Here is a 14,356-nt window from a genome sequence, read left to right as displayed (position 1 = left end):
ATGCCAGAAACCACTGGCAGGAGTATACAAAGCATGTGTGCTGTTCATACACATGCTTTGTATACTCCTGCCATCTAGTGTTGGGTCCAGATGTTTGCAAGTTGAAGAAGTCTTTTCCAGTCACGTGATAAGGTGACTCCTCCTTTCGGTTATAGTGCGCATGGACATCGACTCCATTGTTAGATTGTTTACTTTCCGCCATCGGGTTTGGACATGTATTGCTGCGCTTCAGTTAGAAACTGTCCTCCTGGTTCCCCTCAGTGTGCAATCCACTTTACCTTTGACGCTATTGTTATCGTACACGTTTTCCTATTCTCCGGATACCGATTCGATCGGGAAACTCCATCTTCGGTCGAAGACATCGTGGGTGGCCTTCGGGCCTAGTCGCGTCAGTGCAGCCTTCAGTCGATGGAACAGACTCTGTTTCCATTTTGTCCTCGGTGTCACTCCAAGAACCCTCGCACCGATCTACTTAAAGTCTGCAATCTCTGCCTCTCACAGGAGCACAAGGAAGAAGACGCGATGAACGGATGCTCTTCCCTTGAGAAACCCAGAACCTTTATGGCCTTTGGAATTGCCTTTTGCAGAGCTTCTTCGTGAGACGGTGTATGGACTTTGTTTCCCCGAGCACTTGGGAACTTTTTGACTTACCTTGGGCCCCTTTTTTCACGTAGAATAACCCAAAAATGAATCGTTAAATAGAAATAGAAGTTGCCATCCGTTCGCTCTCTGCCACTGGAGCCCATGGGCCCACTACTATCATCCAAGCACCCTAGTCATTGGTGGTTTACAGTGCCCCCAACCTTTTTCAGTCATGAGGAAGACCCCTTTGTAAGGATCAAGGCTAACCTACGAATGTTTATGGTCGAAACGTTGACTTTTCTATTGCAGTGTGGTCAACAGTGCTTTCTCGCTGTGCCAACTCAACAACATAATGGCTTTGTATTCATTTATAGCCAATTTTCAGGCTCGACAGGCTTCTTTTTGTAAATAATAATGTGTATGTATATATTGTCACTACCTTTCCTTTCTTATTGAACCGTCACTTCGTGCACCAATTTTTCCTTTCTCTTTTCTTTTTTGGGGCACTACTTTGTGTAATTTTTTCCAGATGTTTGCTGGATTTTGAACATTCCTTTGGGTGTTCAACATGAATAAGTAACATTGAGTAGAACCTTACAGAATACATGTTTGCATACATATTTGTTCTTTATAAGGGTGTCCCACTGGGACCATTTCTTTTCTTTATGGATGAATTGGTCAGGGATATTTGCCTACGCTTTTCTGCCTCTCCCTCTCCTACCATTTCTGATTCGGAAGCTCAGGCAAAAAAAGCTCACACTAATCTTAGTGGCTCCCACATGGGCCCGGCAACCGTGGTTCAACACACTCTTGGAACGATCAGTGGTTCCACATCAAAAGCTGCATCCCAACCTTCTCACTCAGAACCATGGAGAAATCAGACACCCAAACCCCTAGGTACTCAATCTAGCGATTTGGCCCCTGAAGTCAGAGTTTGGATATTTAAATTTGCGACCAGATCGTTTGACAATTCTTAAAGAAGCAAGAAAGCCAACTACTAGAGCATGTTATGCAGTAAAATGGAAAAGATTTGTTGTATGTTGTAACAACAATATTGATCCGCTAGATGCCTCTATCCAAAATATTATTTGTTACCTTTTACATCTACAGTGAGTTTGTCTAGCTTACACATCCATTCGATTGCACCTTGTGGCAGTAGATGCATACTTGCAAAACAGACAACATTTATCATTGTTCAAGGTTCCAGTAATTAAAGCCTTTATTGAGGGCATTAAAACGGTAATACCACCCAGATCACCAGTTTGGAATCTGAACATTGTGGTTACAAGACTCATAGGTCCACCTTTTGAGCCTTTACACAATTCTCCATTACAGTTTCTTTCTTGGAAGGTTGCCTTCCTTATTGCTATCACTTCATTAAGGAGAGTTGGTGAGCTACAAGCATTAATCTTGGAAGAGCACTTCTTTCAGCTTCATAAAAATAGAGTATATCATACCATCAACCCAAAATTCCTTCCAAAAGTGGTTTCTGCTTTTCATATTAATCGATCAGTTGAGTTACCTGTGTCCTGCCCTCAACCTGATTCAGTAGCAGAAATAGCTCTTCACACACTTGAGGTCAGAAGAGCGTTATTATACTATTTTGAAAGGAAAAAAGGTTTTCGTAAAACAAAGCAACTATTTGTTGCATTTGCTACACATCAGAAGGGCAATCCTATCTCTAAATCTGGTATTTCAGGATGGATTTATAAATGAATTCAAACTTGCTATGCTAATGCTAAAAATGTTATCTATACCTCCTAGAGCACATTCCACTCGTAAAACAGGAGCATCTATGGCCTTTTTAGGTAACATTCCTATAGCTGACATTTGTAAGGCAGCAACATGGTTCACACCACACACTTTAACAGTATTGTGTGGATGTGTTAGCACGTCAACAAGCCAATGTAGGATAAGCGGTGCTACAGAAACTTTTTCAAACAACTGCAACACCTACCGGTAAGCCACCGCTATGGGAGAATATTGCTATATAATCTATGCAAAGCATATATGTCTACAGCACACATGCGTCCAACGGATTGTTACTTACCCAGTAAGCATCTTTTCTTTGCATGTAGACCTGCAGATTCACATGCACCCACCCACCTCCCCAAGCACCTGTAGTTGTTGCAGTTCTCATTATTTACATTACATACACGTGGACATCTTTGTACTACACTCACTTACTCCATTCTCACCATCATGTGGGAAAACAATCTAACAATGGAGTCGATGCCCATGTGCACTATCACCGAAAGGAGGAGTCACCATACCTTGTGACTAGAAAAGACTTAAAAGAAAAACAACTTGCAAACATCCAGACCCAACACTAGATGGCAGGAGTATGCAAAGCATGTGAATCTACAGCTCTACATGCCAAGAACAGGTGCTCACTCTGGGTAAGTAACATAATCCTTACTCATCTAGAACTTTGTTTGACCTCCAGAATCATCTTTCCCTGCTTTTAACTGCTACACAGGGGCAGAGGTTTGATGGGGAGTCATACATAACATGACCTTTTCTCCCTGACCCAAATACGAAAAAAATAACTTAACTGCCACCCTTAACCAACCCCCTCCACCTTCCCTGCTTTCCTTCCCCCCTCCTGCAGCTGTGCTTTTTGCTTTCAGTCAAAGCAGACAAGCAGTTCTGCGTTAAAAGGCTATCCGAGAGCCCTGCAGCTTGGTCTGGAAAGCCTTCATGATGTTTCAACAGTCGGTAACGAGTTTTGTTATCAACTACTGCTAGGTCATAGCCATGATTTACGAGATTAAGAATCTGGTGTAAAAGATAGAAGCTTCCCATGGAAGCCATGCTTAATACATGTTTTTTTAAATGGCTTGGTGTGATAATGATTTTGTATTGTGACTTTTAAAATCTGAGCAGTCCTATTTAGTTTTTTATTTGGATTGTTGTGCAATTGCTTGATATTACTTTAAGCGTGCCTAAAGTTGATGCGAGGTGACAATAGACATTGAAAAGTGAGAACAGGAGATTAGAGAGAATAAATTATGTAGACATAGCCTAGTGTTTGGTATGGTCTTCCTCAAAACATTAGTATCTCATTATGGTAACCAAACTAGGGCATTGGGAAGCGTCCTTAGATGTGACTGGAAGGTCACAGCGAACAGAAGAGTATTAGAGAATGCAGAACGTCAGAGCAACTGGGGGAGAACAGAAAGAAAAGTGATTAAGTTGGATATTGATTTTAGTGGAAGGAGCTGGGCATGGCATAGGTAGAAGCCATGGATAGTAACTGACCAGTGTGGCAGGATTGGCGGCTGCCTCCCACCCCCAAACCCATCGCCCCTTGTCCCGCATCTTAAGTCTCATCTTCCCCGCAAGTTTTTAACCAAGTACCATTATTTATTTCCTGCTCTTCTTCTTTTAAGGTATCTGTTTTATGGGCAATGGAAGAATGACCTAATCTTTCTCTTTTAAGGTATCGTCTTTATGGACAATGGAAGAATGACACTTATAACAGTCATCCGCTGCTGGTGAAAGTCAAAGCTCAAACTATAGATCGAGCCAAATATATCATGAAGTAAGTTGTATTAATTCTATTGACCCATGAGCTTAAGATTTCTAATGTAAACAGGCAAGCTTTATTCAAGGTACATTCTTGTTCAACCGTACTGCATTCTGTGTTTGAGCAGTATCAAAAACACAATGTTTCTTGTTTTGTTGTGGCTTTCATTGGCTTACAACTTCCTAACATATTTATCCATAGCTATTACCTTTATTGTAAAGACTAAATGTTTCAATAAACGGTAGAAGAGAATCCACATCTGTCAGTCACAGATATTTATTAAATAAAGATTGATATGTCCGTCTATGCAGGATCTTGTAAACCATTATAACCTACAAATAATTATAGCAGAAATGTAAGAGAACTATGGTCATCATTCAGTTAACTTTTTTTTCTTTAAGTGAAGCGAGCAATATTAAATCGAGCTCTAAAATATATTGTGCTTTTTCAGCATTAAAACAAAAAAATTAAAACTTAGCAGAATGACTTTAGTTGTGAATCCCTTAATACACTACAGCAACAAGTAACTACTTTTCAACTCTGTGGATTGACAAATCCCTTAACGCTGGGCATTTGACCATCCCTCTTTCTGTTGAAGTGTTTTTTTTGGTTTGCTGAACATGTCTTGATTTGGTGTTTATTATTTTTTGTAATGGCGGGACAGTAGAATTTATAAAATGTTCTAAAAGGATTATTTCTAGCTTGTTTAGACTGCCACAGTAGGACTTTGTTTTTTCACAGATGTTCATCTTGTATTAGATAATATTTTCATTAGGTTAGAAGACCGAGGGAAAGTGTTGACCAGCCACTGCATGGCTTGATAAGGAAATATTCAAATCCTCTCACAAAATCTTTGCTAACTTAAATTGGGCACGTACACCAGTATGGCTGATAGAAAATGAAGAGGTAGTACAGTATATTCAGGGCCACTAGAATTGTGCAGCAAAAGAGGACAACGTTATGCAGCAGAGTTGCAGTGTAATGCAGCACATTTCGTGATGGTATTACTTCATTATTATTTTAACACATGGTAACACTGTCTCTAAAAATATATTTTTATTATTACTAATTTAACACACAAATACAGCAATAAGCAACTGCAAGATGGCCAACTTTTGCGTAGTGCCTTCCATTGCGCAGGATAATGTTTCCTTGTTTGTAGTAAGGTTTGATTCCTTTGAGCTAGAAACATTTTTTGTTAGCCTGCAGATTGATTACTTGGCAAAAGCAGCAAATAAATAATTATGCGAAAATGCTGAAGTTGCCGAAATGCATAATTCTAGTACCCCTGAGTAGGTACCTACCTTTCTACTCAATGGGTGTGAGAAAGTGCCCTTGTTAGACTTGGCATCTTTTGGCGTGTTTCCCCTGACTTTTTGCCTTCTGACCGCCCGTTTTTGACTCTGTTTTTGCTGGTGTAATGATTCTGCGCACTTTCCTCACTGCTGTCCAGTGGGAAAGTGCAAGTGCTCTTGTATAAAATGCGTATGGATTGGTATTTCCATGATTGGCCTATTTGATCTATGTGTCAGTACCTAGTAAAGTGCACTGCGAGTGCTAGGGCCTATAGATCAAATGCTGTTGGTGGGCTGTAGCACTGGATTGTGCCATCCACACAAACAGCCCGTAAAGTGAACTATTGCCATTGCAGAGCCTGTGCGCAGCCTAAACCTTCCCTTTCCTACATGTTAGTCACCCCTAAGGTAGGCCCAAGGTACCCCTGTGGGCAGGGTGAATTGTATGTGAAAGGTAGAACATGCAAAAAATGATGGAATGGTCGCACTCCGGAGTGAATCCAAATAATTAACTTAATTTTGTTTAGGTGCTAGTGAGTGCCACCTCCTTATCCTTGGAGGTGTGAGTATTAAACCAAATTATAGAAACGTCCTCCTGCCGGGAAAGGACGAACTCGCTGTGGCACTCTGTAAAAGCGATGAATACGCGTACAGCGTGTAAATGAAGTACTCCGAAAATTCAATAAATTGTATCCATGTACTTTAATACAATATTTTCCGTTGCCAATATATCTCCTTCATATAATGCTTCTCATCTGGTAACACGCTATCTCATTTTATGGAAAATAAGGTACCGAATCACATTGACTCCCCGATGCATTTCGGAACTATGCCCTTCGTCAGGGGGAATTCCCTAAAAAGAACAAATGTATGCTTTGTACCAGGGTCTTAAGAATGCATCACTACATGCGACAATGAATGAATGAATGAATGGAGTTTTTATAAAGCGCGAAGGCTACCCTGAGGCGTCTCAGCGCTAAAAAGTAGGCGTATGCGTAGGGAATAAAAGAACCTATTTTGTGGTGGTAAACAGCAACGTTTTTAACCCCTTTCGAAAGGAAAGATGATTGGAGTCAGAGCGTAGATTAAGAGGCAGGGAATTCCAGAGTTTTGATAAGTTATAAAAGAACAGTCGCCCGCCAGCTCTGGTTCTCTTAATTTTCGGCACCGTGGTCAGATACAAAGACGCTGACCTAAGGTGTCTGGTGGGAAGGTGGGGGGAAATCAGGGAATGATTTAAAATGGCGCCAGTTTTCCAAAAAGCGCGGTGAGCAATGCATAGGCTTTTGAAGGAAATTATTTCTCTGACTGGAAGCCAGTGTAGTTTCTTTAGACTGGGTTTTATAGAGACATGACGCGGAACTTGCAGAAGTATTCGTGCTGCACAGTTCTGAATGACCTGAAGCTTGTTGATCGTGGACTGAGGGGCCCCCAGATAGAGGGCGTTTCCATAGTCCAAACGAGAGATTATAAGACCTTGGGTCATAATTTGTCTGGCTTTAAAGGGAAGTAGGAGGAGAATTTTTCGAATGAGCCGGAGCATACCGACACAGGTAGCTGAGAGTTTAACTGCCTGGCAGGAGAAGTTGAGAGATTTGTCCAACCAAATACCCAGACTCTTAATTGATTCCTTAGGAATAGGAGTGGGACCAAGGCTGGATGGCCAAAGGAAGTTGTTGATGGTGTTGGGAGAGTTGCCCAGAAGCATCAGCTCTGTCTTGTCTCCGTTTAGTTTAAGACAGGATGAGGTCATCCAGGAGGCCACTGCTTCTAGACAGTCCCTCAACTGGGTATCGTCCGCATAGGTAACAATTTTTATCCCAAAAGGACGGACGATCACAGCCAGAGGAGTCATATAAATGTTGAAGAGCGTTGGGCTCAATGACGAGCCCTGTGGCACTCCACAATCTAGAGGTTTACAGGGGGAGGTGGCATTGCTCTCAAAAACCTGGAAGGAGCGATCAGACAAGAAGGAATTAAACCATCTGAGGACCTGATTAGAAACTCCCAAATTAGAGAATCTCTGGAGAAGGATGCTGTGGTTCACAGTGTCAAAAGCAGCTCTAAGATCAAGGAGGAGAATGGCGACCGTGCCTCCTTGATCGATAATCTTCCTAGCCTCTTCCGTCACTGCAACCAAAGCAGTCTCAGTTCCATGCAAGGGCCGAAACCCAGTCTGGGAAGGATCCAACAGATGGTGGGTCTCGAGAAACTCCGTCAAGGACCCATTGACGTGCTTCTCCAGAATCTTGCTGAGCCAGGGTAAGAGAGAGATTGGGCGATAATTTGCAGGATTGTTGCTGTCTAGGTTTTTTTTTTTTAGCAGGGCTTTTACCATAGCCTGTTTCCAAGGGAGCGGGACTATGCCGGCGGCAAGGGAGGCATTGAGCAGTTCCATGATGGTGGGGAGGATGACGGGATTGACTAACATCAGAGATCGTGGAGGTGCAGGGTCTTTTTAGGAACCAGATTTAATCGGACATCAAGGACTGTAGAGTGAGCTGATTCAGAGGGGGGAGTGTTTCAAATGTAACAGTGGGCGGCACCTCCGTCTCAGCATCCTCGACGGTCATTGGGAAGGTCTTGGTAGTAGGAAAGGTGGTGTAGATAGCCTGGATTTTTCCATGGAAAAACTCAGCCAGGTTATTGCAGCGAAGTTGAGCCTCACCAGGGTTGGGAAGCTTTTCTGGAAGTTTAAGGAGAGTTTTTGCGATGTTGTAGATTTCTTTAGGCTTAGAGGCGGCTGCAGTGATCTTAGTATCGAAGAAAACAGCTTGTGCGTTTGAAATTTTGTTTTTGTAAGATTTTATCGCAGCTCTGTAAGCAATTTTTCTGGAGGGTGAGAAATCCAGGCGCCATTTCCTCTCTAATTTCTTACAATGGCGCTTGCATTCTCAACGTCTTGGGAGTACCAAGGGGCAGTTTTGGTGCCGCGCTTGGGTTTGATGCATTCAAGAGGGAGAGTAGTGTCTAGCGAATTCAGAATCCAATTATTAAAATTTTGATTATCTAGGGTAGGGTCAGGATCGAGGGACGGTCTAGATGACTCGAGGGCCAAAGCCCAGTCCGCTGGTGAGAGTTTAAACCAGTTCCGTTCTTTCCGAATGGCTTTAAATGGAGGGGGGGGGGGGCTGTGTATAATTGACAGACAAAAAGGGATCAGAAGATGATCTGTCCAGGGTAGCGGGATGGGGTGTTCCACCAGAAGGTCAGTACAGTTGCTGAAGATAGGATCCAGCAAGTGTCCCTTACAGTGGGTGGGTTTCGTTACTAACTGCTGGAGTTGTAATGCCGCAAGATTCTCGCCCAGATCTATGGCATAATGATCGGTAGTGTTGTCAAGGTGGATGTTAAAATCTCCTAAGAGTGTAATTTGCAGAACTACATACAGAGTCAGCCAATGAGGGGGAAAGGGCATGAAGAAATTGCCCCATTGGCCCCGGTGGGCGGTATATAAGTGTACCTGAAAAGGTATAGGTAGCAGAAAGATCAAGAGAGAAGATTAAACTTTCACAATTGAGAAAAGAGTTGGGCAGACACCGACAGTTATAGCAATCCTTGAAAATAATAGCAAATCCTAGCCCTTAGGTAGTGCTTTGATGACGTCGGGGTCTGAATCGTGGTGGAGCCAGGTTTCTGTTAAAAATAGAACATCTGGTTTAGTATCCTCTAAAAACAGCGAAAACTCTGTGCTATGCTTAGGGAGTGATCTACAGTTCAATAAATACATACGAACTAGGGTATTTTTATCCGTAGAATCACGGTGGATTTGAAAACCACAATGGGGGAAGGCTAATCCGCGATCTATTGGGTTGCAGGAAGGGGAGCAAAGAGGGGAGGCCTTCATTCTGAGTTGAAGGAGAGCCTGGGAACTGTATCTCCGTATAGTGGGGGACAGCGGAGCAGGGGTCGTGGCCCCTAGCCCCAGTCTGCCGCGGACGGTCGCAGACGGGCGCAGACGGGCTTGCCTTTGGCACGCCGTCGGCGCGCCCGCTGCGCGCTAGTACCATGAGCCTCTTTGTAGCGTGTGGGAAGCAGCCACTAGACTGCTCCCCGCGCTACTTCCAAGATGGCGGGCGGGCGGGCGGACTAGATTGAAAACTATTGTAAGGTTGGCAAACAAAGTTTTAAAATGCCGCAAAGGGTACAAAGAGTATTAAAATGCCGCAAAGGGTAAAAACAGTTAGGATAATAGAATTTTAAAATAATGGGTACAACAACATCCAAGTAAAAACGCTACCTTAAAACAGTGCAAGGATCGCTTTAGTCACCAGATGCACAACGCTACAGCGACTGTCTCCCGGCTGAAGCCTCAGGAGAATCCGCCCAATCACAAATCAGACGTAAAATAATCATCAACGCAAAGCCTAATGATGTAAAATTCGTATTACAACCAGTGAAATTAGTAAGTCGGGGTGAAACAAAGGTTATCAGAATCCCTAAGAAATCACACGCCTTTAATGAACTGAAATCAGTGACAAATTACACATTGTGATCCACTTACTCTCAGAATGGGGTAACGAAAACTTTGATAATAAAACGAGTCAACCCCCAAGAGCGTGAAGGTGTATAAACACGACAGTGATGAATTAAAATGGCGAATAACATCAAACAACGTCCTGCCGTCTCTAGCGATTAGTCATCACCGAATGTGCAATAAATCTGAAATATCACCAAGCGAAACTTAAAAACGTAAGAGTTCAAGTGGAATAAAAACGTCATGCCGTATCAAACGTGGTCAAACATTTAAAGTGTGATAAATGCGAGTGCAGTCAAACAAAAATTAAAATTCAAGCTTACAAAAGAAGCGTACCTGCTTCGGTAACCGTCATAGCGTATGTAGCATGGATGTAATCGCATACGTAAACCCGGAAACAAAAGATATGCTGAAGCTACTCTCGCGTGACGTTAGTTCAAACGTGCGCAAGATGACAAAAAGGAAAGAAATACTATACAAAAATGTGATCGTGAAAGTTACATAAAATGAAACTAAAATGTGAAATATAGAAAAATGCCCACAAAAAAGGAGATAATACCATACAGATTAAAAGCGGGTGTGTTGTGAAAGAAAAAAGGGGAAAAAAAGAATAAAGGGAAAAAATGTGAGGAAGAAATAACTTACTTATTGTAAAGTGCAACCCATGTTTTCACGCTGGTAAATACTAAGTATAAACTGATCAATTATAAAAAAACAGCTAAATTCCAAACAATCATTTAGCCCCTTTGGGTGTAATGAATCGAGTTTGTTGATCCAAAATAATTCACGTTGCAATAGGAAATTGTTATCTCTTCCTTCTTTAACAACGATTTGTTCCAACACCATAAATCTTAATTGGCTGATGTTATGGTTAGCCTCAAGAAAGTGTGCCGCTATAGTGGACTTGGTATTTTTAGTTCGAATATTACTCTTATGTTCAGTAAGACGAACCTTGATTTTGCGGACTGTTTTTCCTACGTATGGTAAGCCACACGGGCATTTCAAGAGGTAGACACATCGAGCCTGGATACGCAAGACACATACTCTGATGAGTTATGTGAAGAAACTGCTGATTTCTTTGTCAACAAAGTAGACAAAATTCACGCTACTTTCTCCGCTCCCCCCACTCTGGGTACGATACCTCCCCGCCCTCATAAATCCACTCTTACCCATTTCTTCACTCCGGACAAAGCAAAACTGTCTAGCATAATCAACAGTATCCACTCAGGCTCCCCAAACGATGTGTGTCCATTAGACAAATGCAAAGACATCATGGACAGTACTCTCATGGATCAAATATGCCATCTCATCACCCTATCCTTCAAAGAATGTCACGTCCCTGAGGCTTGGAAAAACGCCCAAGTCATCCCCCTGAAAAAAAAACCGAACACTCCTATTACTCACTTTCAAAACCTCAGACCAATATCTCTATTGCCTCTTTGCGCCAAAATAATAGAAAAAATTGTGAACTCCCAACTCATGGCGTATTTAGAGCAAGAAAACATCCTCCATCCCACCCAATCCGGCTTTAGACCCAAATACTCCACGGAAACTGCTGTCTTGTATTCCACGGAATTTATCCGCAAGACGGTGGACGAGGGTGAAACTGCAGCGCTGGTCATGCTGGACTTAAGCGCTGCTTTCGATACGGTGCTACATGCCACGCTCTTGTCCCGACTCTCTGACATTGGAGTAAAAGACGGCGCACTGGAGTGGATTAAATCCTTTCTCTCCAACAGAACTTTCCAGCTTCACTGCCCGCCTTTTAAATCATCCTCGCGGACCGTGAGTTATGGGGTTCCACAGGGCTCTAGCTTGAGCCCTACTTTGTTTAACATCTATATGGAACCCCTGGCTCAAATCATAGAGAACTTCGGCGTGGGCATAGTTAGCTACGCCGATGATACGCAGCTCATGTTCAAGCTTACTCCGGATACTGACAAGTATGCCTCAAACTTCTCGGAGTGCATGACTGCTGTCGCTAGGTGGATGGACAGTAATTGCCTCCGGCTAAATGGTGACAAAACTGAGGTGCTTGTGATTGGGAACAACACCTCCCTTTGGTCTCAAGCATGGTGGCCTACATCGCTTGGCGAATGTCCTCAACCGGTTGAGAAAGTCAAGAACCTCGGGATCATGATCGACTCGGATCTTTCAGGTAAATCCCAAGTCCACAAGATCATTGGCAAATGCATCGGAACACTAAGAATCCTTAGAAAAATCATTGACCTTATACCTATTACAGCCAGGAAAACCATTGTACATGCTCTTATCACACCGCACCTGGATTATGGGAATGCCCTTCTTCTGGGCATTAACCAAAAACTTCACCAGCTGCAATGGGTACAAAATGCAGCCGCCCGGGTGGTACTAGGCCTTCCGAAAAGAATCTCGGCCAAGACTGCACTGTCCAAATTGCACTGGCTCCCCGTAAGGGAAAGAATAAAATTCAAGAGCCTCTGCTATGTTCACAGGATAGCCCACAACAAGGGCCCCTCATACCTAAGAAGCCTCATGACCATCCATCGCCCTACTCGTCATCTGAGGTCTTCAGGAATGTCCCTTTTCAAACTACCCCGCGTTCAAAAAGCTAAAATCGGTGGCCGCTCCTTTAGTTTTCTAGGAGTGAAACTCTGGAACGCTCTTCCGATTCATTTAAGAATGGAACCCTCTGAAACCCTTTTCAGAGTGAACTTGAAAACACACCTCTTTCCTCAATAACTCTGGCCCCTTCCCGTCCTGTTGTCGCGGATGAGATTTTTCAGCAATCAGCGCGGGGATACACAGCTGTGCAGCCATGCGCTCAATAAATGTTTTATTATTATTATTATTATTAAACCAAATTGCTAGAGTCACAGGTAGCATTGACTCGTAGTTGAATAGGTGATCCTGTTGAAGGATGCAACACGCTAGTACCCCTAATGATGTTATTGCAGCTGCCACAATTATGTCAAGGAACTGTGCCCTTGTAGTTTAATGTTTGAGCAGGGGTGCTTTTGTTAAGTAATTGGAGTAAGTTGTCAGTTCTTTGATAGGCAAAAATGGGAAATTAATGGAAAATGCCTTTAAAATCAGGTTCAGTTTGAATTAATGGGCAATATTTTTTAATGATTTTTTTGATTTTATGACTTTGGGAAGAAAATTTTGACACAAACACCATTCGAGTATCAGAAGTTTCACATCTGGTCTTGAATTTTAAAATCTCAGACCTACTTTTGGCTTTGGCACGGTCCATAGCTGCTTGCAGAATTGTTTCAGGATATGCTCTCTATCTGAATTTGTTAATCAAAAGTTGACTGTTCTCATGATATAAGTCATCAGTAGATGAAGTACGCTTGATGCGTAAAAGTTGTGAATAAGGTAAGTGTTTTAGAGATTTTTGATGAAAACTAGAAAAATGTAAAAAAATTGTTACGGTCAGTAGGCTTAGAGTATACAGAGGTTATCAAGTGGTTATTTTGTAAGGTAATATTGACATCTAAATATGAAATGCTGTTTGAACTGATGTTGTGAGTGAACTGTATCCGTTCATCAATAGTGTTCAAACGTAAAATGTTAGAAAGCAATTCAGATTGATGTCCCTTCCAAATCAGAAAAATGTCATCTATGTACCTGTAGAAAACAACCAAATCCTTCAACCAATGATCTTGTGACAAGATGTGATCCAATTCAAATCTGTGCATAAACAAATTAGCATACGAAGGTGCTGAACAATTGCCCATAGATGTACCTGAGAGTTGTGTGTAATACTTATTGTTCCAAATGAAATAACTGTGATACAAGGTGAAGTGCATTAATTCAAGCAAAAAGATTTTTAGATCCTCATTTTTGTTACTGTTTATCAAAAATGACTCTAAGGCCTGTAGGCCCAGGTCATGTGGGACGGAAGTATACAGTGCCTTGATATCTATGGTGCATAAGATAAGATCGGTTTGTTCATCAATCACAATAGTACTTAATTTAGTAAGAAAATCTGTGGTATCCTTTAGATAAGTGTTCATACTTTGTACTAGGGGTTGTAAATGCCTATCAATATACTTTCCTATGGGCTCGTGTATGGAATTCCTAGTACTAACTATTGGTCTAAAGGGCGGTCTGTCTGCACATTTATCACTTTTAGGTATCATATACAGATATGGTACACTGGGATTTTCCTTAATTAGATACCTGATATCACGTTCGTTAATAGTTCCTCTGTCTAAAGCATTACTGCAAATAGACTTCAAAACATTAACAAATTCTCTTGTTGGAACTGATGTTAGTTGCATGTATACATTTTCATCAGAGACATGAGCTGTAACATTTTCTGTATAAAAGCCTGTGTCCAAAACAACAAGGGCACCTCCTTTGTCAGCTTTGCAGAACATGATGTCTTGGTCAGATGCCAGTTGAACAATGGTGTTACGTTCCTTGATAGTGAGGTTAGGTTTAGATTGTTCCTTAGATCGAAATAAGGCTTTAATGTCGTTTCTT

The 14,356-nt window shown here is 42.1% G+C and overlaps 1 protein-coding gene across 2 annotated transcripts in view; it reads left to right on the top strand.

Moving 5' to 3' along the window:
• The window catches only part of THOC2 (THO complex subunit 2), a 1,568,999-nt gene that overhangs the window by 541,998 nt on the left and 1,012,645 nt on the right, over positions 1 to 14,356 (top strand). For both annotated transcript variants that reach the window (XM_085608126.1, XM_085608125.1), the window contains exon 15: positions 4,025 to 4,126. In XM_085608126.1, the coding sequence (XP_085464252.1) occupies positions 4,025 to 4,126 (102 nt within the window). The remainder of the gene's footprint in view (positions 1 to 4,024; positions 4,127 to 14,356) is intronic.

This window comes from Triturus cristatus, chromosome 5_2, assembly GCF_964204655.1.
Source record: "Triturus cristatus chromosome 5_2, aTriCri1.1, whole genome shotgun sequence".
Lineage (NCBI taxonomy): Eukaryota > Metazoa > Chordata > Amphibia > Caudata > Salamandridae > Triturus > Triturus cristatus.
This window is presented reverse-complemented; position numbering and strand designations above follow the sequence as displayed.